This window comes from Xiphophorus maculatus, chromosome 8 (genome assembly GCF_002775205.1).
Source record: "Xiphophorus maculatus strain JP 163 A chromosome 8, X_maculatus-5.0-male, whole genome shotgun sequence".
Taxonomy (NCBI): Eukaryota; Metazoa; Chordata; class Actinopteri; order Cyprinodontiformes; family Poeciliidae; genus Xiphophorus; species Xiphophorus maculatus.
Genome location: NC_036450.1, coordinates 10,437,305 through 10,465,191, shown reverse-complemented (window position 1 = coordinate 10,465,191; position 27,887 = coordinate 10,437,305). Strand labels below are relative to the sequence as shown.

The 27,887-nt window shown below is 40.2% G+C and overlaps 2 protein-coding genes across 3 annotated transcripts; one reads left to right on the top strand and one right to left on the bottom strand.

Moving 5' to 3' along the window:
* Nucleotides 1-1,302: 1,302 nt before the first annotated feature.
* On the bottom strand, nt 1,303-23,946 carry LOC102225628 (low-density lipoprotein receptor-related protein 2-like). Of its 2 annotated transcripts, none has more exons than XM_023337793.1 (55): nt 23,884-23,946; nt 22,894-23,016; nt 22,561-22,806; nt 22,029-22,142; nt 21,832-21,951; nt 21,541-21,666; nt 21,136-21,339; nt 20,865-21,033; nt 20,619-20,787; nt 19,795-20,017; nt 19,535-19,654; nt 19,173-19,391; nt 18,773-19,084; nt 18,109-18,327; nt 17,868-18,011; nt 17,519-17,767; nt 17,212-17,430; nt 16,885-17,130; nt 16,272-16,439; nt 15,915-16,163; nt 15,625-15,843; nt 14,906-15,154; nt 14,597-14,821; nt 14,181-14,429; nt 13,878-14,069; nt 13,517-13,762; nt 13,217-13,411; nt 12,140-12,391; nt 11,827-12,051; nt 11,468-11,716; nt 11,041-11,214; nt 10,700-10,966; nt 10,412-10,627; nt 10,076-10,246; nt 9,811-9,930; nt 9,102-9,269; nt 8,804-9,019; nt 8,493-8,722; nt 8,292-8,421; nt 7,196-7,389; nt 6,884-7,070; nt 6,273-6,482; nt 6,004-6,187; nt 5,721-5,922; nt 5,194-5,358; nt 4,867-5,100; nt 4,561-4,788; nt 4,208-4,342; nt 3,908-4,109; nt 3,697-3,822; nt 3,362-3,469; nt 2,457-2,693; nt 1,824-2,130; nt 1,506-1,596; nt 1,303-1,409 (listed from the first exon to the last, which is right to left on the bottom strand). In XM_023337793.1, the coding sequence occupies exons 1-55, from the start codon at nt 23,939-23,941 to the stop codon at nt 1,362-1,364; spliced, it is 10,548 nt and encodes a 3,515-aa protein (XP_023193561.1). In that variant the 5' UTR covers nt 23,942-23,946; the 3' UTR covers nt 1,303-1,361. The 2 variants fall into 2 exon arrangements, with proteins under 2 accessions (XP_023193561.1, XP_023193562.1); XM_023337794.1 differs by having other exon boundaries at nt 1,375-1,409; nt 1,506-1,528.
* Nucleotides 23,947-25,551: 1,605 nt separating this feature from the next.
* LOC102226148 (nodal homolog 2-A-like) lies at nt 25,552-27,694 on the top strand. The gene is made up of 3 exons (XM_005803970.2): nt 25,552-26,466; nt 26,656-27,386; nt 27,478-27,694. The coding sequence occupies exons 1-3, from the start codon at nt 26,166-26,168 to the stop codon at nt 27,628-27,630; spliced, it is 1,185 nt and encodes a 394-aa protein (XP_005804027.2). The 5' UTR covers nt 25,552-26,165; the 3' UTR covers nt 27,631-27,694.
* The last annotated feature ends 193 nt before the right edge of the window (nt 27,695-27,887 follow it).

Sequence of the window (27,887 nt, the reverse complement as noted above, 5' to 3'; positions counted from 1 at the left end):
TTAGTCTGCATGGATGAGATAAGCTAACCAGCTAGCTATTAGCAAAAGCAAGAGATAAGTCTCTGAAAGTAAGCTACATTTGATAAAATGCTGTTTAGTCACTCATAGCCAATGTTTCTTTTGTCATGTAACATAAGGGTTTTTCCTCTCAAAAACACATTCTGGCAATGTTAACTTGAAAAGATATTGCCTCAGACCAGTTCATTTCAAGATCAATGTCTGAGAATGTCCCAGTGCACGCCTTTGGCTATTGAGCATGTTTAAAGCCAGATGTTTGTTTTCACATGCTCTGGCATGAGGCGGAGATCCAGAGAGGATCATGCATGACTCAATGCATGCATGCTCCTGCACACACTGGAGGATAGTAGACATACATTGACTATTGAAGATTAGTGAACTTCAATGAGGAACAAAAGGCACCATTTTACACATGAAGTAGAATACAGATCTAGGTTTCATAACATTTTCTTTCACACAAGTGGAAAAAGGCATTAAATAAATATACTTGAATCAGTAATTTGGTAAACATGTGGCTGTTTGGAGCACCAGTAATGCTGATTAAACCATGCTGAGCGATAACACTTCAGCAGACCATATGCTTATTGCTTTCATGCCATGCTGCACAGATGCAATTTTTGCCAGAGTTGCAAGTTTTAAGGGCACATTCAGTGAATGAATACTCTGTATTAAACATGAGCCCCATCCAAATTCAAAACCTGATTTTCAGGTTTTTGTTAGCCATTGGGCATCAAACCACTTTGTTGGAATTTAGTTTTTCAACCTCAGGATCTGATTTCATATGCCATCTGTAGGACTGAGAATGATTACATGGGTCCTTGTGTTTCACATGCGCTTTGTACCAAAAACAGAAAGTTGAAGTAAAATCATCCATCAAATACTTGAAACTGGTTTCTCTGACAAAATGGTGTTTATGAGGGCAGCACAGAAACATGGCTCTTCCTATGAATTTCAACATAATGGCCAACAATTAGAAACAGGAACCAGATTGTTGGAAAATGTTGCCGTGAAGTTGACACAGAAGTGTTACTAAAACATACAGGCTAAGTTGGTGGTAAGAGGAAATGAGCCTCCAAATCATGCAGGTGATTAGTATTTGGGTTGAATAGAAAAGTTCAGTAGTAAATTCTCATTTTGAAAATCTTGGTGCAAAATTATTGAAATAGCCTGATCAGTTAAAACGTCTTTGTTCTAAAGCCCATTTCTCAAAATTAGCAGTTGGTGTATATGAGGGCAGTTTCATTTATGGTAGAGCTTTTTCTCTAAATCACAACAAAAATCATTTTGGTTCATGTTTTTTATTATATACAGTAAAAGTTTAGTTCATTTCATTTGCAGTTTATTCATTTAATTGGCAGTGGGTTCTTCACATCTACAGGGGATTCCAGCTCCTGCAAAAGAAAGGTTTGAGACATTAGGATATTTGCAAATCCTTCAAAAAAGTGTAAGCGAGCGTATGCTATACTCTTAAAGATATTGGTTTTTACCTCAGAATCAGAATCTTGTTCACCTGGAATAACCATATTTGTCATTAGGTTCTCTTTATCTGCAGGTTTATTTCTCATGTATTCCCATTTTCTGTTTAAACAAAACAAGTCATCAGTTTACTTTCGATTTGGAAGGCTGTGTACTTTAAAGCGTCCCACACAGAATTTTAACTGTGTGCAAGAGAATTTGTAATATCAAAGCAGAAAAATCAAGATGCCACATAAAATATGGTTAGTGGCAAGCTGCTGGAGATTAAATGCTTTCTGGTTTTACTAAAAAAAGCAAAGTTTCTGCCAAAGACATGACACTCAGGCTACCTTTTAGTGAAGACGAGTGCACCCACTACTACTGCAGAGACCAGACAAATGGACACCAGGATGATCGCTGGGTGACTTTGTCTTTGTTGAGTCTGGCAGAATTCTCCCATGTAACCTTGTAGACAGTGGCAGCGAGTGACTTCGCCCTCTGTGATGCAGTTGCCGTGGCCATTGCAGCGTTGGAGATCGCATGATGCCAAGACTTCATTAGGCACAATGGGGTTTTTCCGAGTGTCAGGTTGGTGAAGGGAAGACTGTGGGGATTGGTCACCACCAACTACGGTTCCAAATGAGGCAGATCCTGGACCTAAAGACAGATTTAGTGTTTACAGTTAACAGCCTAACAAAGACATTTAAGACTAATAGCAATTAGTAGGTAATTGGCCATGAATTAGCAGTTGCAACAAAGTATCTAATCCTCATTTAAAATCACTGCAGCGTAATATTCGGATTACTTTTCAAGAGTGTTAAATATTCCTGTAATATTACTAAACCCACACAACAGAATTAGAGTAGGCTTTGTGTAAATCAGTCCAACATGAAAACATATTTTACCATCATCATCTTGATTTTACTAGTAAACCATTTACTAATGGAACAAATGTTTATTACTTGTAGTAAATGTAAACTCACAGTCCTGTTCATCCGACTGGTCTGGACAATCTGCACGCCCGTCACAGAACTTCTTGCTTCCGATACACTGGCTGCCATCTAAACAGGATTCCTCTCCAGAGGGGCAGGAAGGAAGTGGGACACAGGACGTGTCATTTACACTGTAAAAGCCCCATGCACACCTACAAGTCCGACCTCCTGGATAGGGCAGGCAGAGGTGGACACATCCACCGTTGCTGTTTGAGCAATGGTTGCTTCCTAAATGAAATGGATAAACAGAATTGTAGCTTTTCAGTAGCAGAAACTGCAAGTATTTACAGTATGTTGCCTTGTAAAAGAGGATATCCGTGTTAATATGGAACAATTTAACAAACTAAAGAAAAAGCAGATTCTTAATCAGGGTACAAGAGTATTAGGACAACTCCACTTGTTGCACCAAACTCATGTTTTACTACATTATGTCTCCACTAGCTTTTAAGATCAGTCACCAAGATCCATTTGAAATGCACAAAACAGTACTAAAAGCTGATTGATGCATTATTGGCATCAATGGTGTGAATGAATGCATAAATATAATTGACCACATTAAATCAATCATTTATTTCAGAGTTTGATAGTTAAAGCACATTAGCATAGAAAGAACTAAAACTGATTAATATTGTATTCAATATTCTTCCGGTCATTCTCAAATGAATAATCTTTAGGATAAATTGTTTCCAAGCATTGTGTGATCCCCACACCCCCAAAATTAGAGTGATTTATAAAATGCAAGGTGAATGGAGTTGGATGTAATACTTACGGAAATTTGGACTTTTCCTAATCTAAAGCATTTTCATGGCAGTTTAGACCTCCATTTTGGTAATTGCTTTTCAAAAGATTCTATTACGGATTTTCTCATGGTAAACTACAAACTGTGTTATACTTACCCGACTGGGTTTCATTGTTGTAGGACCTGATTTCGGATATCTTTGTCTTTGTTTGGAACCACAACTGCTTCGGTTGGAGTCCATCACTGAACCACAATTTGCTGACATCTGCATAGGATAAAAGCGGCATTTAAAATTTCTGAAAGAATTTCAGTACAAAAAATGTTTCGGGGGTAAAAGGAAAATGAGATTAGATAAAAATAAAATTTGTGATGCCATCTGCTGGATGAGGTGGAGAAACACAGGTCAACACTAGTCAATTCCAAGGATAAAACTTGCTCCAATGAAAACCTGCATCTCAAGCATCTGTAACAGAAGTCCTGTTTCTTTCTTACCTTTGTCTTGAGTGACCCAAAAGAAAAAGTTCTCAATAAGCGTGAAAGACACAAGCAGATTGGGTCCCGTTTTGTACTCCCTATACGCCGATCCATCCACTCCAATAGATCCTATTATTCCTTCACCTGAGAAAACAACAGAACAAAAAAAGCACTTTGATGATGCAGGAACAAAAGCAATGGAAGCATTGAATAAGTTCAAACTTCTCACCAGTGTCAGCCCAATAGATTCTGGTTCCATCATTAGTGAAAACCATGGAGATAGGAATGCTTAACCGCTTCCACAGCACTACTTTATTACGGCCGTCCATCCATGCACAGTGGATCTCCGTCTGGCTCCTTGAACCCATTATTACTATGGCAAAATAGCAGAGCCTACCCGAGGAAGGATGGAGGGTGATTGATGCAACTCCCTGAACAAAAATGAATTAAAATTGCAATTAAAATCTTGGCTTGCCCTGACTGAAAATCTGAAGTTATCTTTGTACAGCCAAGGGCCATGAAAATTTACAATGAGGGGTCCTTGCAGCAGAGAGGTGGTGTGGTTCTCAAGACGTGACGTCACATATATGTCCGGCCTCTTCATGCTGCTCCAGTACAGATTGGAGGTCACCCAGTCCACTGCCAGAGCAGTTACCGAGTCATCCTTTTAGGATGGAAGACAAAAAGTTTCATATTTAAACAAATCAAACTGCATTTTTAAAGAAGCGCTGTAGCTCAGAGAACAAGACTAGCCATCTCATTTTACGGTCAGGACTCTGAGTTTTGACAAATATGTAAAAAACCCACTTATAAGTTACTTACTGTAGCTTTAACCGTCAAGGGTTGAATGGTTAAGACGTTTCCCAGGAATAGTATTCATACCTGTAACTTTATGATTTGTCCAGCAAGCACAAGCTCTGGTTTTGATAGGGAGTTGGTGAGTTTTAGCACATCCACAGATCCATGTCTTAAATAAGCAACAAACACCAAGAGCTCTGAGAAGGAAATGTCCAGACTCATAGCCTCAGGTACTCCTGGGAGATTGAAGTCTCTGCCATTTGGCATTTTCTTCAGTGCGATTCCGTGACGGCGCATAGAGCGCAAGTAGATCTAAAACACAAAAAATATTTTCACTAAACTTTACAAAAAATATTTATGCAAGCAAACAGTTCTTTGCGGTACTTCTACCTGAGATATTTTGTTGCGGGACAAAAGCAGGATGAAAGATGACTCTTTGGGAAGAACGCAGGTCATTCTGTCCTGAGAAAGAAGCAGACCCTTTGGACATCGACAAACTGCAGCATTTACTGCTGGAGCTCCAGCTCTAGATTTTCCTGGTGCTGGAGCCAAAAGACAGAGATTGGAGCATCGAAGATGATCACAAGGGCTTGATACAGGTGGTTGGGAGAGGGCATGCATCAGCTAAAGACAAAGTTAAAATGGTGACATTAGTTATAGAACTCACAATACAACTTTTCCCCCACATACAAATGTAATCACAGTAGAAAGACCAACTTTTAATCCAAATGGCTGCCCAGGTCTCTTCAGAAGAACAGTTTGATTCTTGCCAGTTTTCTTGTCAGCTGAACGAACAGTTCTTCTCTTGGTGTCAGACCAGAACATGCGGTCGCTGAAAACCGCCACAGAAAAGGGGCTTGGAGTTTCTGTCAACTGGAGGATCTGGTAAAAGAAAGCCAACAAGATTTTGTGTGATTCATGAAAACTGAAAGTAAAAACTCAAAAAATCTGGGAGAAACTGCTAATGAAGTCACCTAATTATTATTATTAAAAGAAAATCACATTTCATTGGAATTTGCTACTTCATGGGAGTGGTAGGACTGCAAACCTGAGGAAGAGAGTCCTCTAGTTTGATCAAATGAGTGAAAATGAACTTTTAGGCCAACATTCAGAGTGTGATGGAAAACCAAAACTGCACATCACCCTAAACACCAAAACAGTGATGTGGAGCACACCTGTTCAAGGAGGCGTAATAGATCTTCAACTGAATAGACTACACATTTCTTTTACTGGGGTTCACCCACCTTTATGTTGTCTCCATCCAGCGAGGCTGAGCCTATGCAGTGCAGCTTCTCATCAGCCCAGTAGATCCTGTCATCCAGGAAGTCATAGGCCAGACTGACTGGCCAGCTCAAGTCCTGGCTCACCAGTACTTTCCTCTGGGAGCCATCCATCCCAGACTGCTCGATTTGAGGGATGCTGCCAATCTCAGACCACAACATCAATCTGAGAAGAGCAATGACACAAAAATGCTCAAATATTTGTTCTACAAATTTTAAGCCAGACAAATGAATAAATAAGTCGTACCCCTTGTCTGGTATCAGGACCAATGAGCTTGTCTGCTCCAGGTTTTCCCCAAGAACTACAGTATAGTCCTGAGATTTCATGATTGAACTGCTTAGCTTTATAGCCAGAATCTGTCCAACCAGTCCATCCACCCAGTACAGGTTCTTACCAACCCAGTCCACTGCAATTGAATCAGACTTCACGCCTTTATTATTAAAAAAAAAAAAGAGAAAAGTTAATTTGTGAAACCTTGAAATAATTGTGGGAATACAGGAAAAGGACAGCTCTACCTTTGGTCAGCGTCCCTTTGGTTTTAGATTTCATGTCAGCCCAGCGGATGCTCTGGTGGTCGGGGCTCTGCCAGTAAACTCTCTGCTCAGCCCAGTGAAAATCCAGAGCAAAAACTGGCCGGTCAGCAGAGGAGAGAAGCTGCAATGTACCGCTATGGACTCCAAGTATTAGAATTTCGGACTGCACCGAAGCCAAAAGCAGAGGCTCATCTACAAATTAAAAATATGATTTTAATTAAACAGTAAAATAATTTGATTGTTTTACACTTTCTTCCCAGTAGAAAAATCTGTACATATACAAAACTGTTTAATCTAAATGGCAACCAACTGTAATTGTGTTGTGAAATTTGAACTTTGCAAGAAACATTGACAGTTGTCTACCAAAAACAGCCATCTTTCAATTAAACAGATTGGATTACTGCAAACCTAAATGTTTGCATTTAGGTGAAAAAGACAGTACAATTTTGTAATTCTGACTTTATGCTAGTAACCATTAAGTATTTAATGGCTTCTTTAATGTATATTAATTAAACTTTCAGACAAGTTTAATTAATGTACATGCTGCACAAACCACTAATTAAATGCAGAGATTTGATTTAATTTGACAGCACCTTTTGTCTTGCAGCTTTTGTTATCTGGCTCAAGGTAGAAGCCAGGGTGGCAGAGACAGCTGTAGGATCCCTGAGTGTTCTGGCAAAGGTGACTGCATGAAGTAGCTGGTGTTGAAGTGCACTCATCAATGTCCATACAGGACTTGGAGCTGGACTGCAGCCTGAAACCGGCACCGCAGTAACACCTCTAATGTAAGAAAGATCAAACACAACCAAATATGTGCATTAGTCCTCCTGTGTCACTTTAAAAAGATCTAAATACAGTTAAAGCTGCTCTGGACAGAAATTCAACACCAGCAGTTCTTCACTAACCGGTCCATTAGGGGTGCTGACACATCTGTGGTCACAGGTAGGAGCTGAAGGACTTGAGCAGTTGCGTTGAGCACATCCCACACCTTCATCTGAGCCATCAATACAGTTGTTGATCCCATTACACACCAGCCTGGTTTCCAGACATTCTTTGCTGCCACATTGGTAAAGGTGGTAGGGGCATTTCCTTTGGGTGCCTGTAAAGCAGTTTTACAGATTTTTCACACCAAAGGCAGTTATGCATTACTGTGTCATAATGGAAAGACAGAATTGACAGCAATTTTCAAATGGCTTCTGTTAAAAAAAAAAAAAAAAAAAAAAAAAACTTTGCAGAGTAGCTGGTCTCAGATGTTTTGATGAATGATTTTCACCTAAGATTTTCACCTTGCACAATATTCATGAGACTTAAAAAATAAAACATCTTAGATTATGCATGTATGTTAGGAAGTTAAAATTCATGACAAGACAGTCCAACAACTGAACAGGTATTTTGTTTGGGAGATGAGGAATAGGCCTCCTTACTATAAAAACGATGGTAGGAGAACTTTTATGCAAAGCTGCATCTAAATGAACCACACAATTTCTTGAACAATGTTCTTTTGACAGGTAGAATTCCCAACAGCATATGGCCAAACATCTTAAGCAGAGTTATGCATCTCATAACATAAACCGTCAAGCACAGAGATGGATTTGTGATTCAGTCGTTCAAACTAGATGTAAATTCTCAGTCATCCATGACATTTAGACATCTAAATTCCAAGAGGTACAGTGATCAGAACAAAAACAGCTTATTGTATGAAGTGAAATTTGAAACATCCTGCAAGACTAGCTTATTTTGCAGCTGTAGGAATTTGATACATCTCCTTTGTACAACAGTGTTCCCAATTAAATTCAAGACCTCAACCAAAATGCTTGTGCAAACAATGAACTGAAGCACTGTTGTAGAAGGAAAAGGACAGAATTACTATTTGTTAAAGGACAGACAAGACATTGCTGCTAAAGGTGGTTCTACAAGCTACTGAATCATAAGGTATTTCCATTTTACGTTCACCTTTGTTTCATAAATGTGGAAACTGTTTTTGTGAATAAAGGTACTCACATTTATCCTCATCCACTCCATTGTCACAGTCTTCTTTTCCATCACACCTCCAGGATTGAGGAATACACAAACCGCTGCCTCTGCACTGAAATTGGTACTTCCTGCACTTTGTTGGAGGGTTGTTGCAGTTCTGAATAGAGGATTATTAGACAATGTTCACTCTCTTCACAATAAGGAATAAAGACCCATCAATGTTCTCACATTCTCATCTGAGCCATCTTTACAGTCCTCTTCTCCGTCACAAAGCCACTCTTTCTGCAGGCATTCATGGCTGTGTGGGCACTGGAGCTGTGCCGGGCAACGAGGGGCTCTTGGACAGCCCGCCTCATCCGAGTGGTCGTGGCAGTCAGGATAACCATCACATTTAAACGCCTCAGAAATGCACTGCCCGCTTTCGCAACGATGCTGATGTGGAGCACAGGCTACTGAACCTGCAACAATATGAACTCAAATAATGGATTCTGTAAACTTATGTGTCAAGTGTCTAAAGATTACAGCTAAAATTCACCCACCACATTTATCTTCGTCTGACCCATCAGTGCAGTCCTTTTCTCCATCACAAAGAAAGGTCTTCGGAACGCAGCGAGTCTTATTGTCACAAAGGTGATGGCAGCCTTCAATTGGTTTTGAGCAGTCCGTTTCATCCGAATGGTCCTGACAGTCGTTCTGCCCATCGCACACCTGCTCTTGTTGGATGCATCTTCTCCCATGAGAACACTGGAACTGTCCTGATGGGGAATATACATTTTCAACAGTCATGTTGGTCCTCTCTCACCCATTCACCATTTTCTTCCAATGCATAACACGAACCTGGCTTGCATTGCTTCTCACATCCCTCCTCATCAGACCCATCCAGGCAGTCACGCTCTCCATCACAGACATGGCTGTACATGATGCACTCCAGGCCATTTTTACACAGCTTGAAACCCGTGCGGCACTTTAGAGGCCCATGCCTTGTTCTTGGTGCATTAACAGAAGCTTTAAAAAGAGAGAAGTTCAGTTACATTAAATGAACTGATTGCAATTCTGCAAATTTACTTTTGGGGGTGAAAGAATGGTGGACCTTACAAATGCAAAGATAAACTTTTGCTAATGTGGTGCTTAGTAATGAAGGGGAAAAAAAAACCCCATCTATGTTAGAATGTTGCAATTGTGAGGATAATTAAAAAAAACACTGGCTTGTGATGAGGCTGGTTTAGGTCAGTAGGCATTTAAATGTAGGTACAGTACTAGGTGTCCTACTAGCATTCCTACTTAAATTATGCAAAACAACCCAATTTTTATTGCTGCAACATGACTTCACTTTAATTTATCATTTTTAATTAAATTTAAAGATGTAATTGTAAACCCTAAGATTTATTCCAAATGCCAGAAAACACCACTACTGTCCAAAGGCATTGAATAAACTCCACAAGTTTGTTTTTGACACTCACTGCTGGGAAGCGTGTTTATATTAAATTTTCCAGTTTATGAACAGTGTACTATTACATGTTATTGTGCTGGTATTTTTTCCTCTTACATGCAGATGTAAGTTCTGATTGGCACTGCTTCTCATCTGAACCATCTGGACAATTGTTACGGCCATCACACACTTGAGTCTTTGGGATACACTTCCTCTGGTCCTTGCACAGGAAGTCCGCTAATGTTTAGACAAGAAATGGTCAATAAAATTAGTAATCTTTATGAAAATCAATCCAAAAATTCCTACATTCCAAAAGCTGGCTGCAGAACTCAGTTACGCCATCAGGATATGGTTTAAACAATGTTTGCAGGGGTGGACTTGCCTGGGTTTTCACATTGAACTATGCATTCCTTTTCATCAAAGCCATCTGGGCAATCCCTTTGTCCATCGCACAATTGGTGTTGAGAGATGCACTGTGATGAGCCTGGGCACAGAACTGAAGGAGTGATGCAAGCGGATGTTGATGTAATAGGAAAATCTGTTGGAACAGAATCTGAAATAGAAAGTCCAAAAATTAAACAATTGGATTTTGCATGCTGTGCAACTAAGTAAGCCTTACTCTTGTTGCAAATGTTACTTTTATAACAGCTTTTAACCTACTAATTGATATTGCCATTAAAGATCAGTTGTGTAAAAAAACCCAACTCTGAAAACTTACCACAGTTCAGTTCATCCGTTCCATCTAAGCAGTCTGGCTCTCCATCACAGAGGAACTTCTTTGGGATGCACCGTTTGCCATCAGCACAACGGTGTTCACAGCTCTTTGTTCGCTGCCAGCAGTCCATCTCATCAGAGTGGTCCCGACACTGTGGCTTGCCATCACAAACCTCATTCTCAGGGATGCACATCTTCCCATGGGCACACTGAAACTCTCCTAAAAAGTAGTGCACAAACATGACCAACTAGAAACAGATTTCAATTTTACAAGTTAGTTAATATAACCAACCTTCATCACACGTTTCTTGGCATCCTTCTTCATCAGACCCATCCATGCAGTCGATTTCTCCATCACAAACATGACTAAATAAAACACAATCTTTGCCATCTTTGCATGGCTTTGAGCCCATGCGGCACTTTAACACACTGGACTTAAGCGGTGGAGCAGTTACACTCCGACAGTCAGCCTCATCTGAGCCATCATAGCAGTGAGCGCGCCCATCACAAACCAGACTCCTAGACACACAGCTCCTACGGTCTTTGCAGAGAAAGTCGGCTACAAAAATAAAAGAATGTTTTGCATACATCAAAAAGTGTTTAGACAAAAAAAAAATAAAGCTTTTAACTCACTTTTGTCAGCACACTTTTTCACACAATTCTCATCAGATCCATCAGGGCAGTCTCTGATCCCATCACATAACTGAGACGGGTTGATGCAAACATTTGAATCAGGACACAGAACTGAAGGGAAACTACAGAACTGTTTGTTGGGGGATGAGGATTCATCAATTGTTTCTGCAGCATCTAAAAATGTGGATCGGAGAAAAATCAAATCAAAAGCTTAGCGATTGCTGTTAATGTTGAAAGTTTCTTAGAATACACATCAATTTTTAAAGATCATTCTCTGCAATCTTAAAAAGAAAACAAATCTACCCTAGGCCTATCTATCCAAACCGTTAAAAATTGTGCAATAAGAAAGTTTTCTGTAAAGTTTGCACTTTTATCTACCATTGAACACTGGCAATATCTACTGTACATGTTAGGCAAGCAGACTCACCACACCCTTCTTCATCCGATCCGTCCCTACAGTCCCTTTCCCCATCACAGACATGGCTGAAGAGGACACAATTGGTCCCATCGCGACACATTCTGGACCCCATGCGACATTTAAGGGCATTTGTCTGAGATGGTTGAGACTCTACTGACCGACAATTAACCTCGTCTGAGCCGTCGTTGCACTGGGAGCGACCATCACAGACCTGGCTTTTTGGGACACAGCTTCGACGATCTTTGCAACGGAAATCAGCTTGAAGGAGAGAATTTTTTTCCAAATTTACAGTTTAATATGTTATAACTCCAATAAATTAAGCTTTGAGGGGTAAATGAAAATACTACAATTATATTTTAACCACTCACTGCCTGGACATCTTCTCACACATTTTTCATCAGACCCATCAGGACAGTCTTTCCTTCGATCACAGATCTGTGTGGCCTTGAGGCAAATGGAGGTTCCTGGACACAGAACTGAAGGGCTGGTGCATGGTGGAGAGGTGGTAGGCTGACTAAAACGTTTGACTGGTTTGGGAGACTCATTCATGTAGTCATTATCCACAGAACTTTGGGCATCAGTCTCTGTAGCATCTTAAAGTGACGAGCAGGTAAGACATGTAAAGTTATTACCTTGAATTTCATCCTTTAGAGTGTAAAATGAGCATCTAGATAAACTCACCACATCCTTCTTCATCTGATCCATCCTGGCAGTCTGTCTCACCATCACAAACATGGCTCAAAAGGACACATTTCATCCTGTCCCGACAAAGTTTGGAACCAAAGCGACATTTTGGGACTTTTGATGGCGCTTTAGGAGCCACCTCGCCATTGTGACAGTTCATCTCATCTGAGCCATCGTCGCACTGAGAACGCCCATCACATACTTTGGTTTTAGGGATGCATCTTCGACGATCATTACAACGGAAGTCAGCTGAGGTGAGAAAAAAATTTAAAAAAAATGTTCTGCAGCCACAAGGGTGTAGTCTGTTCACAAGGCATCTTTATGCTAATCAGAGACCATCAAGTCCCAACACCTTCTGCTCAACAGCTTCCAGGACCACAAGTGTCTACAAATCTATCCCTGCTGGTTGCTGCAACACCAAAGATGTTCAGGCCACAGTTACCATATTTCCAATGTCTACATGACATAAGTTGAGCTTTGGGTTAATCTTCAGTGTGAGACAAAGCTGTAGATCTAATGGCACAATTTTAAAAACTGAGTTGAGTGCCTTCCCCCAATTTAAAGCTGGAGAAAAAGACAACCGTCAGTCATACCCCTCCAGATGTCAATGCCTGAAATGAGCACAATGAGGCCCTCATTACCGAAAATTATTCAAAAAAAATGCAAGGAGGCCAACTACTATGCTGTTAGGCAGATGAGCACAAATGTTTGAAATATTCACTGCTGCAAATTCAAGCTACATGCAGGGGCTTGTGAGCTTGCTTAAATCTGCCCAATGCCCCTTTCAATGGGCAATTCCAGTGCATCTCCTCAAGTAGTACAGTGTAAAAGGTCAAGCTTTATGTAGAAGAGTCCACCTATAGCACGCTGAAATCACAGATCCCATCACACCACTCTACCACCATCACATTACACATGGAGATTATGGGTCCAGGTGGAAAAGGCTTCCTGTTGCCAGTTTAGGTCAAGCCTAACCAAGAATCATGAACGAAACTATCAAGATCATTTAATTGTTTGTGCATCTTACAATTTCTTATCGATAACCTGAAGTTCATTTAGGCCAGCTCTACTTACTGTCAGAGGGACATCGATCGACACATTTCTCATCAAAGCCATCAGGACAGTCTCTCGTTCCATCACACATCTGTGTTGGTTTGATGCATATAGAAGAACCTGGACACACAACTGATGGACTGGTGCAGGGAGGATTAGTTGGAATCAGAGCTACTTCTTTAGTGGGTGTGGGAGACTGATTTAAGCTCCCATTGTCTAGAGAAAATGGAAAAATGTTTTCTGTAAAGTCTTAAAAGGATTGTTGAAGTTGGATTATTTATTACATGATAGGAAAGTAAAAGACAACTAGTTGATAGATACCGCATCCTTCTTCATCTGATCCATCGTGACAATCTGCATCCCCATCACAAATGTGACTCAGAAGGACACATGATGTACCATCATCACACAGTTTGGACCCAAAACGACATTTCAAGACTTTAGTACTAGCAGCAGGGGGCGCTGCACTTTGACAGTTGACCTCATCTGAGCCGTCATTGCACTGAGAGCGACCATCACACACTTGGGTCAGTGGAATGCAACTTCGACGGTCTTTGCAGTGGAAATCTGCGATGGAGTTCAATAAGAAAATTCACAAGATGCAGTATTACATTTGCATATTTTATCTTTAGTCAATGCCTCCAATTGTATTAAAACAATGAATAAGCCCTTAATCACTTACAGTTAGATGGACATCTTTCCACGCATTTCTCATCGTATCCATCTGGACAGTCCCATGTTCCATCACACATCTGTGTTGTTTTGATGCATACAGAAGAACCTGGACACAGAACTGATGGACTGGTGCAGGGAGGCTTAGTCAGAATCTGAGTTACTTCTTTTGTGGGTGTTGGGGACTGAGTCAAGCTCTCATCTAGAAAGTAAGAGAAATGCCCTGTGTAAAGTCTACAAGTCAAAGTTAAAACATTCATCCCAAATAAATTGATAAAATATAATAAAGTGCAAGTTAACTAATGGTAAATACCACATTCTTCTTCATCTGATCCATCCTGACAGTCTGGCTCTCCATCACAAATGTGACTTGGGAGGACACACGATGTCCCATCTCGACACAGTTTGGACCCAAACCGGCATTTTAGGATTTTAGTAGGTGATGCAGGCTGCACTAAACTTTGACAGCTAATCTCATCTGAACCATCGTTACAATGAGAGCGACCGTCACACACTTGGGTCTTTGGGATGCAATGCCGGCGGTCTCTACAGAGAAAGTCCCCTATAGAAGAAAAATGAAAAAGGTACAAGTTAGTTTTCAGTTCACTGATGTAGTTTACATTTTAAATGTACCAAGTCATCTTAGTCAATTGTTAAATAGCAAATATGTATGCATTTAAAGATTTTAACTGTTTTAATTTAAGAACTGCATCTTCAAACTCCACTTACTTTCAGAAGGACATCTTTCTATGCACTTTTCATCAGATCCATCAGGACAGTCCTCTTTTCCATCACACACTTGTGTGTGTTGGATGCATATAGATGAACCTGGACACAGAACTGAAGGACTGGTGCATGGAGGCTTAGTGGGAGGTAGTGTTACTTTTTTAGTCAGCTCTGGAGATTTACTTGAGAGCCCATTTCCCATAGAATTACCAGGAGCACTCTCTGAATCTTCAAGGTAAAAATCAGACAGGATATATTTTTAATGAATAAATGAAAACATTTGTGATCCAATTAAAACTTCTAGATGCATACCACAGGCTTCTTCATCTGATCCATCCCGACAGTCCATTTCTCCATCACAGATGTGACTCAGCAGAACACACGCCATCCTATCATTACAAAGTCTGGAGCCAAAGCGACATTTCAACACTTCTTTTGGAGCTTCTTGAACCACTGCGCTCAGGCAGTTCACCTCATCCGAACCATCAGTGCACTGAGAACGCCCGTCACAGACTTGGCTCTTTGGGATACAGCGCCGACGGTCTTTGCAACGAAAGTGAGCTGCAAAAGATAAAATGGCATCAACTTGATTACCCTTATACTTCTAGATAAATCACCAACCAGATCTTAGAATCTCTCATTTTCAGATAATTGAAAAAGCTGTAATCAGATTTTCAAAGTGAGGGATTATTCTCCAACCTAACCTTGCTTCAGCTTTCTCCATAACCATTTCTCTGAATTCCTGCATCTTCATGGAGGCAATTTGTTCTCCAATAAACCTGACCTTCAAGCAGCTATACGTTTACAGATTAAATTACACAGAGGTGTAATTTAAGAGCCCATGTACTTATTTACTGACTCCTGAGCAGTTTGTCGCAAATTTCACTTAGAGTAAAGAGGCCGAACACCGATCATGGTTACAAGTTGTGGAAAAAAAAAAATCTAACCATTTCCTTCACAATTACGTTTCTGGTTTTAATGCAACAAAAAGTGAAAGCATAAAAAATGTGGTGTACAAAAGAAAAACTTACCGTCAGAGGTACATCTCTTGACACATTTTTCATCAGAACCATCAGGGCAGTCCCTCTTTCCATCACACATCTGCGTGTGTTTGATGCATATTGTTGAACCTGGACACAGAACTGAAGGACTGGTGCATGGAGGCATGGTGGGAGGCTGAGTTACTTCTTTAGTGGGTGTAGGAGCTTTAATAAGTGGCCCATTTTCAATAGCACCTCTCTGTGCACTGTCTAGATAAAAAAAAGGGACAAAATCAAGTCTGAATCTCACATTTGCATTGTAGTAGTTTTTGGATAAATACCACATCTGTCTTCATCTGATCCATCCTGACAGTCTCTCTCGCCATCACAAATGTGGCTGAGAAGGACACATCTCAGACCATCCTGACAGAGTTTGGATCCAAAGTGGCATTTTAGGCTTTTATTTGGAGCTGCAGGAGGTGCTTCACTTGGACAGTTGAGCTCATCTGAGCCATCGTTACACTGAGCGCGACCATCGCACACTTGGCTCAGTGGGACACAACTTCGTCGGTCTTTGCAGTGGAAATCAGCTATTGAGGACAAGAAGAAATTTGCATGAGTTTCAATACACTTAATATGAAATATCTTTTGTAACAATGTGAATTTTGGAGCAGTAAAGTGCTTAGGGCATCACTTACACTCAGAGGAACACCTTTTCACACATTTCTCATCAGATCCATCAGGACAGTCTCTCTGCCCGTCACACATCTGTGTTGGTTTGATGCATCTAGAAGAACCTGGACACAGAACTGAAGGACTGGTGCATGGAGCTGTGGTGGGAGCGATTGTTGTAATTCCTGCAGTGTCTAAAAATTATACAAAGAACAGATAATTGTAATTTAAACTTAATTTTATTTAATTCACAGTTAGGAACTCTGTTTCAACCCCCAAATTCGCCACTCATAAAGCCAACTGGCTCATTCCAAGCGTTACCAATATTCCTACCTCTCAGCTCGTCTGGTTGGAAAAAGTCAGTGGTTCATTTAATGGCATGTCTTGGCTTCTCACTTTGTATTCAGAATTGAGTGGTACAGGACACATTTGAATATTTGCTAGACACACATGCAACACATTTTCTTCCATTACCAAGTTAAAAAGAATGCCGTCATTTGGCACAATAAATTATGGCCAATATCAAAATGTCCAACAATTTTAGATGAAAGCAGTTCTTTGTTCTGTAAAGACTTCAAACATGAAAAATCCCAGGTGGATTAAAGCTTTAGGTTTTCAGTGTTTAGGATAAATATTTACCACAACCATCTTCATCTGATCCATCCCGACAGTCCCTCTCACCATCACAGATGTGGCTCATGAGAACACATGACAGGCCATCTCTGCAACGTTTGGACCCAAAGCGACATTTTAACCCATTATGAGGTACACCTTGAGCTACGTTTGGACAGTCCACTTCATCCGAGCCATCAAGGCAGTCAGGTCGGCCGTTACAGACTGAACTCTTTGGCACACAGCTCTGATGATTCTTGCAGAGAAAATCACCTACAAAACATACCGTACATTTAGTGTGCACTGTAAAATTTATACATCAAAAGAATTATTGGCTAAATATTTGGGGCTTACTTCTTAAACGGCATCTCTCAGCACAGTCCTGTTCATCAAAGCCATCTGGACAGTCTTTAATGCCATCACAAAACTGGCTCTGAGAAATGCAAATGTATGCCTTAAAGGAAGGGCAGAGGACAGAAGGGCTGAGGCAGGCCGACAGAGTGAAGGGAGGAGCTTTGGTAATGGGAAGCTTTTTGTTTGGCTTCGTAGAACTTGTGGGTTCTTGAGTTGCATCTTGAAACAAAGCAGAGAAAATATGTTTAGAGCTTTAAGTTCTGTTACTTGTTTTTAAACAAAAACCCCTAAAATGTGCTCAACTTACCGCATCCCAGCTCGTCAGATCCATCCTTACAGTCTGCCTCTCCGTCGCAGACATGAGTGTACAGAACACACTCCGTGCCATCTTGACACAGCACTGAGCCGCTGCGACACTTCAAGACATTTGTCCGCGATAAAGGAGCTGCAACCGTCGGACAGTCAACTTCATCGGAGCCATCGTGACAGTGTGCACGGCCATCACACAGAAGGATTCTGGGAATACAGTTTCTTCTATCCATGCACATAAAGTCTTCTAAAATTAAAAGTAAACAAAATGTTTGGTTACTTTGTGAAGACACATTCCTGTGATTAAAACCCGAGTTGCTATTAAAATGTGTCAAATATAGATCTACCTTGAGGACAGGCACTGACACAGAGCTCCTCATCATCTCCACCAGGGCAGTCCCTTTTGCCATCGCAGAGCAGATTTTGTGGAAGGCAGATGGACGACTGATGGCATAACCAAGACGGCACATTGCAGACTTGGGTATCAGGCACTAAGGAACAAAAATAAATATTGACAATATTTCTTATCAGTGGGCTCAAGTTAGAATTTTATTAAAGCAAAAGCTCGGGAACAGAACGGTGCCTGACCTGTTTGAATATCCCCGAGTACAGTGATAATACTCAACACTGGACCTTTCACAGAAACTGATTGAATTTTGCTCCCATCCCGCCGATCCCACAAAGTTATCACTTTGTTGGAGATCGACAAAAGGAAAGGCTCAAAAGCAGCCACTACTGAGCCTGAGACATTCCACCTTCTTCCTGCTTGGTGGCTTTTCTCCTTCAGCAAACTCAATGTTGTCAGACCTGGAAAAGATGACCACACATAATACCCTTAACAGATCACAACAAAACGTTTTCTATGCCTCGAGAAAAATTCATTCAGTAGTTGGACACCTAATGCTCCAATAAAAAAAATTGAGTGGTTTTAATTACTAGAGCTAAAAATAGCAGCACAACTAATTTGTGGCCTAGAATCCAACATTCTGTTTAATCCCCCAAGTCATGTTAACCTTGCGACAACTTCTTTATACACAGAAATGGCTATGAAAAAAGGGATATAAAATTCTACCTTTTAAAAAAGACAATTCTTTAAATGCTGGCAATACAAATGTTCCATGAACAAGTCACTGCAGTGGTTAAAAGTAAATTTACTTTTTTCATTTTGCTTCATAATCCAAGCAGAATCTGCAGGGAGAACTTTATCCTTGGAATCTAAAACTTGCTAAATATTTAAGAAACTTGTCCCAACCTCCTCTTTTCGAGTTCCAGAGGAGACTGCTGGCTCTGAGGTCAAAGGCGACATTCCCTCTGACTCCTCCTGCTGCTATCTGCAGCAGCTCCTTAGCCTTTTCTCCCATCATCCCCATGCCAAAGATCCTGTCCTCCTCCAACCAGAACATTCCACCCCTCAGCCAGTCCAGGTAAAAGCTGCTGATCTCCTTTGTGGTGTGGTACAGCTGCTGTGGGTAATTTCTACTGGCTGCACTGGTGCCAATGATGTTCTGGTCACATGACACCCAGAAAAGGTTGCCACTCCTCTGGTCCACAGACAGCAGACAAACTAAAAGTGAAACGCAATTTGTTTCAGTTAAATTGCATGACAGCAAAATAAATTTTTATGCTACAATTTGGCTTCTTGCAAATAACACCTGGCAAAGGTGTTGAAATGAACTCAGTCTTGTCCAGAGTTAGTTTGGTGCGTTGAACATGGCCAGTTTGGTTGGCCCAGTACAACCATTCTCTGAACCAGTCGACATCAAAAGAAAGGATTCCTTCTTTTGAAGAAAACAGTTCTGTTTCAGAGGACTCTTTGCCTTTAAACTCCAACAAGCTGATTGTTGTTACAGTGCCATATAAAAACCGTGGATCTGTAAAATAAAGTACAGAAATTCTTCTGAAAATGCAGCCCCTAATGAGTGATAGCACAAGCTTTAAAAACAAAAGATTTCATTTATGCTCAACATCTGATTCACTTTGTACATTTTACAACCTAAAGTTACTATAAACTTACATTTGCATGTCCCATCAGGTAGCAGTACTTTAAAATATGGACAGGCGCAGGTGAATCCAGCAGGGTTATTTTTAGTCAGTTGACAGAGGAGACAATGAGTCTTGGCACAAGGAGAAGAGCCTAAATTTTTTCAAGACAGTCAGAGGAAAAAAAACAAAAACATTCTGATATATTATAAAACAATTTAGTATTAGAAGTTGGCATTTTCCCCCTCATCAGTATCAACATATAGAAAGACTAATTTTAAATCCACAAATTACCTTTTGGTTGTTGAAGCTCATGGAAGACCGACAGCAGAGGCAAGTCAGTTTTCCTGATAAACTTCTTTGGATTTGACTGGTCTTGGGGAGCCTGCCAAAGTCCCTTTTGATCAACCCAGAAGAACATGCTTTCAAAGACGGCAAGGCTGAAAGCTGGTCTCTTGTTAAAGAGCCCTGTGAAAGAGTATCGGCCAGTCCCATCTGTCTTCACTGTCTCTACAGACTGAAAAAGACAAATACTTATAAATGTTTAGGTTGACAGTTGCTGTATTTTCGCACATTTCTTTGGTCTTTAATAAAAACATATTCAAAATGTTGATTTTGGTCCACTGCTCACAAGTATTTCCAGGGTCTATAGAACTGTGACATTTCAAACAGTCTTGCTTTTTGAAAAGGAATCACTTTGGACCCAGTTGCTTTGTCCAAGTGTTCTTAAATTGGAAATGCTAGAACATCCACTAAAATACACAGGAAAGTATTGAACACTGCAAAATATCAAAACATCTAGCAATAGCTGGAGAGTTGTCTCAAGACAACTTTAACATATGCTTTATATTGAATTGAAATATGAGCATTGTAAATAAAGCAAGACACTGAAAATGAAACACTGTTTATACATAGTATAGCAGTGTTATTGCTTCTGAATTGTGCTATGTCACGTTTACCTAAAGACTGGTTGAGTAGGAAATCTGTGTGAAAAGTACAAGGACATTCAAATAGCCAGTTCAGGGTTTTTGGATGGGCTTTTACAGTTTAGTTGAATTTCCAAAGTAACCTCAAAATGGGACAAAAATCATCCTAAACTGTTTCTTTCCAGAACTCACCCTCTTTGAGTCACTGATCCAGTAGAGTCTTCTAGCAGCTACATCAGCTGTGATGCTGTGAGCAAACTGGGCAGTAAGAACCACAAGAGTGCTTCTGTCTGATCCATCCATCCAGGACCTCTCTAAAGTCACTCTGTCACCCAGACCTTCATTGATCCAGAACATAAACCTAACAAGGATATATAAAAAAAAAGTTAAATATTGTAATAATTGACAATGAGCATTTAAACAGGTAGTTGTACTCACCTCTCAATGGGTAGAAGCACCAATTCTGAAGGACTGACATTTTTGCTCAGTAGAGCTGCAAAGCTTTTATCATCAGATGACTGCATATAGATTGACTCAGTCTTCTTATTGGTCCAGAACAGGTACCCATTTAGCCAATCACAGGCTAGACCTTTGATTCCAGGTGGTCCTGTTTTATTACAAACATGCGTTTCCTTTTACATGGCAGCTTCATCAGGAATCCAACAATAACCATGGTGGTAACACAAACTTAAAATAAGCATGCACCCACCAGTAAAAGTTGTCCAGGTGTTTCGGCCATTAGTTTTGTAAATGCTCCCGCTGCCATCGGCCCAGTAGTACCACCCCCTAGTAATGTCGTATGTTGACGCCACTGGGTCTGACACTGGAGCCTTGATGGCTGTGAACTGTTTGGATTTTACATTCAGAAGTCCTATACTGTTCCTCTGCATCATCAGCAGTTGGGTAGCATTACCTGATGGATTCAAAAACAGCACAAGTTGTACAAAGTGTGGGCACTTTAGTAGGATACTTTAGTGCTTTTTCTGGGCTTCCAATTTATTTTTTCACAAAAGTATGTAATTCCAACATATTAATTTTGTCCAAATGTCTACTTTTTGCCCAAAATAAATACACACACATTTAGATAAACATTTCCAGTTTGAAAAAACTTTACCTAAAGCTTGACATGTACTGTGTCCGTTGAGTATAAACCCCTCTCTGCAGTGGCAGTAGTAAGAGCCAATGGTGTTTGTGCAGTGATGTGCACATCGAGGAACAGATGAAGCACACTCATCCAAGTCTAAAAATAGAAATGGGTTTGAGAGTCAAATGCAAAAATGTTGAAATTGGTTAGGATAGACCATAAAAGCATTATGGATAAACCAACCAGTGACAGACATTTTAATTCAACACATTCAAAAAGGAAGGGTCATTCATGACATGCAGAGTACGATGACCCACTCACCTTCACAGACAGCTCCATTAGGGGAGAGCTTGTGTCCAACAGGACAAATGCATCGAACTCCCCAGGATTCATCTGCGCATATATGGCTGCAGCCGCCATTGTACATAGAGCAGGTACGACCTAAAGCAGATGCAACAGTGGTTACAAAATGAAGACAGTCGTGTTTACAGAGCTTGAGTTAATGTAGTCAGGCTTACCGCAGGTTATGGGCTCATCACTGCCATCAGAACAGTGAATGTGTCCATCACACCTTTCCTCAGCAAACAGACACTTTCCCTCAGGACACTGAAGGCCATTCTCACTACATTTACCTGGAAAAAGACACAATAAAAACTCTGTTGGTACAACCCAACCAAGAAAGACTCCTGAAAACCGCCATCACTGCAAGTCAGAAAACACATTTTCAATACATGCTTAAAGGGTTTAATATTTCACTTTCCAACTACCCCAGAAAACCCCGATCTCTTCATCACAAAGACTCAAAACAAGCACCAACAGAAGATTTGATTGGCAATTACTAATTATGGTGCTTTCTGCATCCAAAGGTTTGGTCCCCTTTATGGAATTACAACATTTCTAATATTCATTTCCAATCTGAAAGATCTCAAACATAGCCAATGAAAACCATTTGGCACATTTTCTTTTTCCAGAGAGAAAGTTTTCTTACGAAAACTCATTTAAGTTACTCTTACAACAATCTATAGATCCACACAAACTATTTCAGCTCACCACAGTCTTCTTCATCAGAGTTGTCCATGCAGTCGTTTTGTCCATTGCAGTACTGTTCTTTGGGGATGCAGATGTGGTTTCCACACATCCACTCAGAATCCAGGCAGCCTTCTGTGGCTGGACAGTTCTCCTCATCAGAACCAGTGGGACACTGCTTCTGTCCATCACAATGGGCTGACATGTCTACGCAGCCAACAGAGTCCATGCATGGAAACTGACCAGCTGGACAATCCAAGTTTGTGGCAGCTGATTGCAACAAGAAAAAGTCAAAGCAGATGCCATGTAAAATCTGACAGTTCTTTGACAATCTTGTTTTAAGAGTTTTTGACATACCATTACAGTCCATTTCATCTGATCCGTCCAGACAGTCTCCTTCTCCATCACATCTCCACACAGCAGTAATGCAGGTTCCATCATCACACTGCCACTGACCCTCAGGGCAAGACAATAGTTGGCCTACAGACAAAGACAAGGTTAGAGTGCATATTAGAAAAGTTGTAATCATATCCGTTCAGTACAGATTATGTTAACACCTAAATTAAGTGATAGAGAGCACAGTGCAATTTAATCTCATTTTATAAGAATTTTTCTCACTTGCTTAAGCAAACAAAAAATATAAATGTTTAAAGTTTTTTCCACTTGGGTGTTTTTCAAAAGAGCAGGTTTACAAAGTCGCATAAAAAGTGAATAGCTCAGAGTTGATGCCGAGAAAAAAAAAAAAAAGTTAAACAGAAATGTTGTGACTGGTCACAAAACTGGGGAAGCATATCAATTAAAACTTGAGTGGAAGAAAAAAAGATTATATAAAAGGGGCAGAAGCAACAGGGATAGTGGAGCTCAAAATGAAGATATGCTAAATTATGCGCTTTAATTTTTCTATTAAATAAACATTTAAAGGTACTAAAATACTTTTTAGTATACTGATTTATGCATTTAGAAAGTTCAAATGAGGAAAAAAAATCCCTCTCGAAATTAGTCTTACAATTCAAGTTTGAGAAAATAAATTTTAGGTTTTCATTATCTGCCAGTCATATAGGAAAAACAAAACAGAAATGTTAAATAAATCACTGGGTAATCGATTCATTATAGCACTTATAATGTGACTCGGAGAAGTTGCAGGCACAATGCCCATTTGACTCATTTCTCCTTGTATTACTCGACGGCTTTTAGATTTTTAAACGTTGAATAAAAAAAACCCCACAAAAAACAAACAATGCAGGCATCGAGGACCTTGCAGACGCCGAGCGCATTTTTGAGTTGTTTGTGTCGGAGTAAGAACGTCAAGCTAGAAAAGGATTACTTTTCGACTGACACAGAACTTACCTGAGGAAAATCTTAGATTCGGCAGAAAAATGAAGCAAACGACCAAGCGCAGGTCCATGTCGGCCCCGCGACTCATTCGAACAAACATCAACACCTGAGACGGAGCTTTTAATCAGTTTTGTGCTGCTGCAGGTGCTCGTGATTACCGCAGAGAAGCTGACTTCCGGTCAAATTTACCTCGTAAAATGATAGAAAAGTCAAATTATGCAACTGAAACGTGTACCTGAAGCAAATACATATTTAAAAGTTTTAAATAAACAGAAAAACGTTTGAAAATATAACGTTTTTATTTATTTATCTTTAGGCCATCATTGTTAATCTCACAAGGAGCTACGTATTATGCTAATCTTGACCTATTTTGTTTATAGTGAGAGTCGGACGAAGCTGACAAACAAAAGTTGCCCACATACTGAGAGAAACAGACATTGCTAACAATAATATCTAACGCTGACTTAATTACTTCTCAGAGGAAAGGAAACATTTTGGGAAAAATATCAGAGTAATAATCTTTTTTTTCCCGAAGGTTGCTAAAGAAACATTTAAATTTCCCACCTTCTCCTTCAGTAATAAGTTAAAAATATTTATATTTTTTTATTTTGAATGTAATGAATTTTTTCGACGAGAACAAACCAGTAGCCAATTAGGCTTCGGGTCATTTGTGACGCTGATTTCTGAATACATTGTGAAAGATAATTATTATTCTTTCTACATTAGTCTCAATTAAGGAATGTCCGAATATTTTTAGAGAGATCACAATTTATTATAAGCACAGATTTAATAATCAACTTCACTGTTGTTGTGAGTTTATGCATCACCCCACAGCTGTGAGTCTAGATCTTATTAGCATGCGGTTAAATGTACAGATTTTTCTTCTTTCTTATGTGAACATAACATTGTCTTTTCTCATAAAATATGGCTCAAAATACATTTTTGCATGTTATTTATTATTTTCCAAATGCTAGAAATGTTAGCCTGTATAGTTTTGTCCCCACTTTATTCTTTTTTAGGATTTGTAATGCTTTTAAATTACATGTTTTGTGTTCAAATCTGCTCAGACGGCCCAAATTTTATACCCCTGATTAAAAGAAACAAAACAAAACAACTGGTTTCATTCATTTCAAATCTGGCATATCTTTTGTCTTAAAACAAAACTCACATGTTTATGAAAAGCAAAAGAAACGATTTGCATCAACATCACTGTTCTCTTTTTCTTTGAAGTTTTTGTCCCTATAAAGAGTTTCTTAAGCACAATGCTTCTTTAATACAAAGACCTTTTTTGATCACTGCAATGAAAAAAATAAAAGCTTAGAAGACTGCTAAGAAGTTAAGTGATATGTTTGTCTTATAAATGGGTGACAATTAGCAGGCCTGTCAAAGTAAAGCTTTCATGTGATGCAGGGTTGGAGGACAAAGATTTCCCTGTCAGGTGACTAAATACAAAAATAAAAATGGTCTAATTTACGACAAAAAAGTCTGGAAGATTGCTAGCAGTCAACTTTTAATTTCCTTTTCTGTTGAACAAAGTATTTTCTGAATTGAAGTAATTTTTAAAAATTGTGTGTCTTTTTCACAGACTGATGTATTTCTTTTTTCTTTACAACTGTTAGTCATTTAATTGCATCACTCAATAAAGAACATACATCTTCAAGAGGTGGTGTTATTAAAACAATTTCTATAGTGTTAACTAACTTCATTAAAAGAAGTAGGTTTACATCAGTAGAGTGGCCAAAGTGTAGACTTCAATACAGGCAAGGAAATATTTTAAGAAAATGCAATACAAATTTTATTCAAATATGACTTTTCCCTATAAACTCTGAGAATTAAAATAACATTTGTATGATTTCTTGTTATGTTTTTGAGTCCCCGTCTCTCTCTCTTTTTGCAAGCTCTTCCCCAACAGACTCCAAGCATGTCAGGACCTTTGATACAGAAAGCGCTCCTCCACCTGATTAACTCATAATCTCATTAATCACTGCAGGTCTTTCGGCCTGTAATCTCATTAACCAATATTTTTGTTAGAGCTTCCTTTCAAGTGGGATCTGTAACGCACAGAAAAGCACCCACCAGCTCCTTTTACAAGTTTCACACCTGTTACACTACAAAGAGCATTTTGGTTTCGGTTCATAACGACCTGTCACATTAAGGTCTTTGGATCAGAGACATCCCCGCTTTGACGCGTCTCTTCAAAGGACTACAGGATGAAAAGGCGGGATTATAAAACTGTGTTTAAGCATCCCACGGGGACCAGTCTGCATCTGCTCGTGAAAGTATCTTCATCATAAATGGGAACTATGACCGGTCTCACTGTGGAGTTTGCGTTTTTTCTTCTGGTGGATTTGGTTTTGAGTCTCTGTGCGCAGCCATTCCGCGGGATGCTTCCCGACGCGCTGTTCCGAGGGATGACGGGTCGGTCCGTCGGCTCCAGACGCGCTGGAAACAGGCTTCCGGTGTACATGATGCAGCTCTATCGGACAATGAGGACCGAGGATCGGACCAGATCTTCGGCAGGCATCAGCAGCATCGAGAGGGAGGATAGCCCCGTCCTCCACGAATCCGACTCAGTGACCAGCCTAGTCGCTAAAAGTGAGTAGTAGGACTCCTATTCATCATTATAGTGAAACATCTGTCTTATTGTCTAAAGTTAATAGGTAGAAAAGCTGTTGGATTCTATTCCTTTTTTCCCTTTTTTTGACCAACGAGTTTCAAATAAGATGGAAAATATGGAGTCTTCTTTTGCATCTTTGTCTAAAATTCTAATTTCTTTTTCTCCAGGTTGCTATCAGATTAGTGAGAAATGGTCAGTTATCTTCGACTTGTCCTCCATGTCTCCAAGTGATAACATCCACCTGGCTGAGCTCCACATCCGTCAGCCTGCCTTCACAGAGTCTTCCACTGCCTCCATAGACATCTATCACTCCAACTGGGAACGATGTTCTGTTACGGACTGCTCTGAGAGCAGGCTGCTTCTGGGACGCCTGAGAGCTCATCCAAGCTCAGTGGTCTCAACCTCAGCATGGAAAGTATTCAACATGACCAAGATGATCCGCCGCTGGCTTTATCGGCGACCCCCAGTTCAGAGAATGGAGGAGGATGTAACTCAGGTGAAAGAGGATCATGAGCAGCAGAGAATCCAGCACCCAACGGCCAATAGGGTGATGATAGTGGTCTTCTCTAGGCAGAGCCCACGCAGCCAGCGAATGCCAACACTGATCCGCACTGCAGAACACTCCAAGTACGTCAACCTGGACAGGGTGCCCACCGCCACGATGAGGAGCCACAGGAAAAAGAGGCATGGACAGGAATGGCAGCGGCAGAGAGACGCTGCAAGGGAGGAGGGGAAAAGTGATCTCTGCAGGAAGGAGGACATGTGGATAGACTTTGAGAAGTTCAACTGGAGCGAGTGGATCGTCTATCCCAAACGGTTCAATGCTTATCGCTGTGAAGGGACATGTCCTACACCTGTAGATGAGACCTTCGCTCCAACCAACCATGCATACATGCAGGTAAGGCTAAAATGCTGCAGTATACATATCTAATGATGCCAATACATATTTGAGGAGTTATGATCTAACAATTTTCTGTTTTTCCTTACAGAGCCTGTTGAAGCTACACCTACCAGACAAGGTACCAAGTCTGTCTTGTGTGCCCACACGCCTGGCACCACTTTCAATGCTGTACTACGAGAACGGGAGGATGGTGATGAAGCATCATGAGAACATGGTCGTGGAGGAGTGTGGCTGCCACTGAGGACACAAAAAGTGGCTAAAAAAACTACAGGCACTTTACATCTAATCTCAAACTTGGACAAAAGCAAGAGAAATGAAATCAGTAGGGAGGTAATAGCTGGACTTGAGATGGACTCTCTTAATAGAAGCACTATTAGATTTTTTACAATACATCAAGTTGTGCCTTTTATGCACAAGTTGTACTCATATTATGTTCAGTGACTTATTTTTTAACGCCACTGACAAAATAAGAATGGTGGAACTGGAATGTTTAGGTCA

What these genes read in the sequence shown, in the direction of transcription:
- LOC102226148 (XM_005803970.2), top strand. Translation starts at nt 26,166, where the DNA reads ATGGGAACTATGACCGGTCTCACTGTGGAGTTTGCGTTTTTTCTTCTG. An exon ending in GACCAGCCTAGTCGCTAAAA is followed by an intron (nt 26,467 to 26,655) that starts GTGAGTAGTAGG and finishes CTTTTTCTCCAG; the next exon opens with GTTGCTATCAGATTAGTGAG. An exon ending in CCAACCATGCATACATGCAG is followed by an intron (nt 27,387 to 27,477) that starts GTAAGGCTAAAA and finishes TTTTCCTTACAG; the next exon opens with AGCCTGTTGAAGCTACACCT.
- LOC102225628 (XM_023337793.1), bottom strand. Translation starts at nt 23,941, where the DNA reads ATGGACCTGCGCTTGGTCGTTTGCTTCATTTTTCTGCCGAATCTAAGA. An exon ending in CAGTACATGTCAAGCTTTAG is followed by an intron (nt 21,340 to 21,540) that starts GTAAAGTTTTTT and finishes TGAATCCATCAG; the next exon opens with GTAATGCTACCCAACTGCTG. An exon ending in AACGGATGAACTGAACTGTG is followed by an intron (nt 10,247 to 10,411) that starts GTAAGTTTTCAG and finishes TTTCTATTTCAG; the next exon opens with ATTCTGTTCCAACAGATTTT.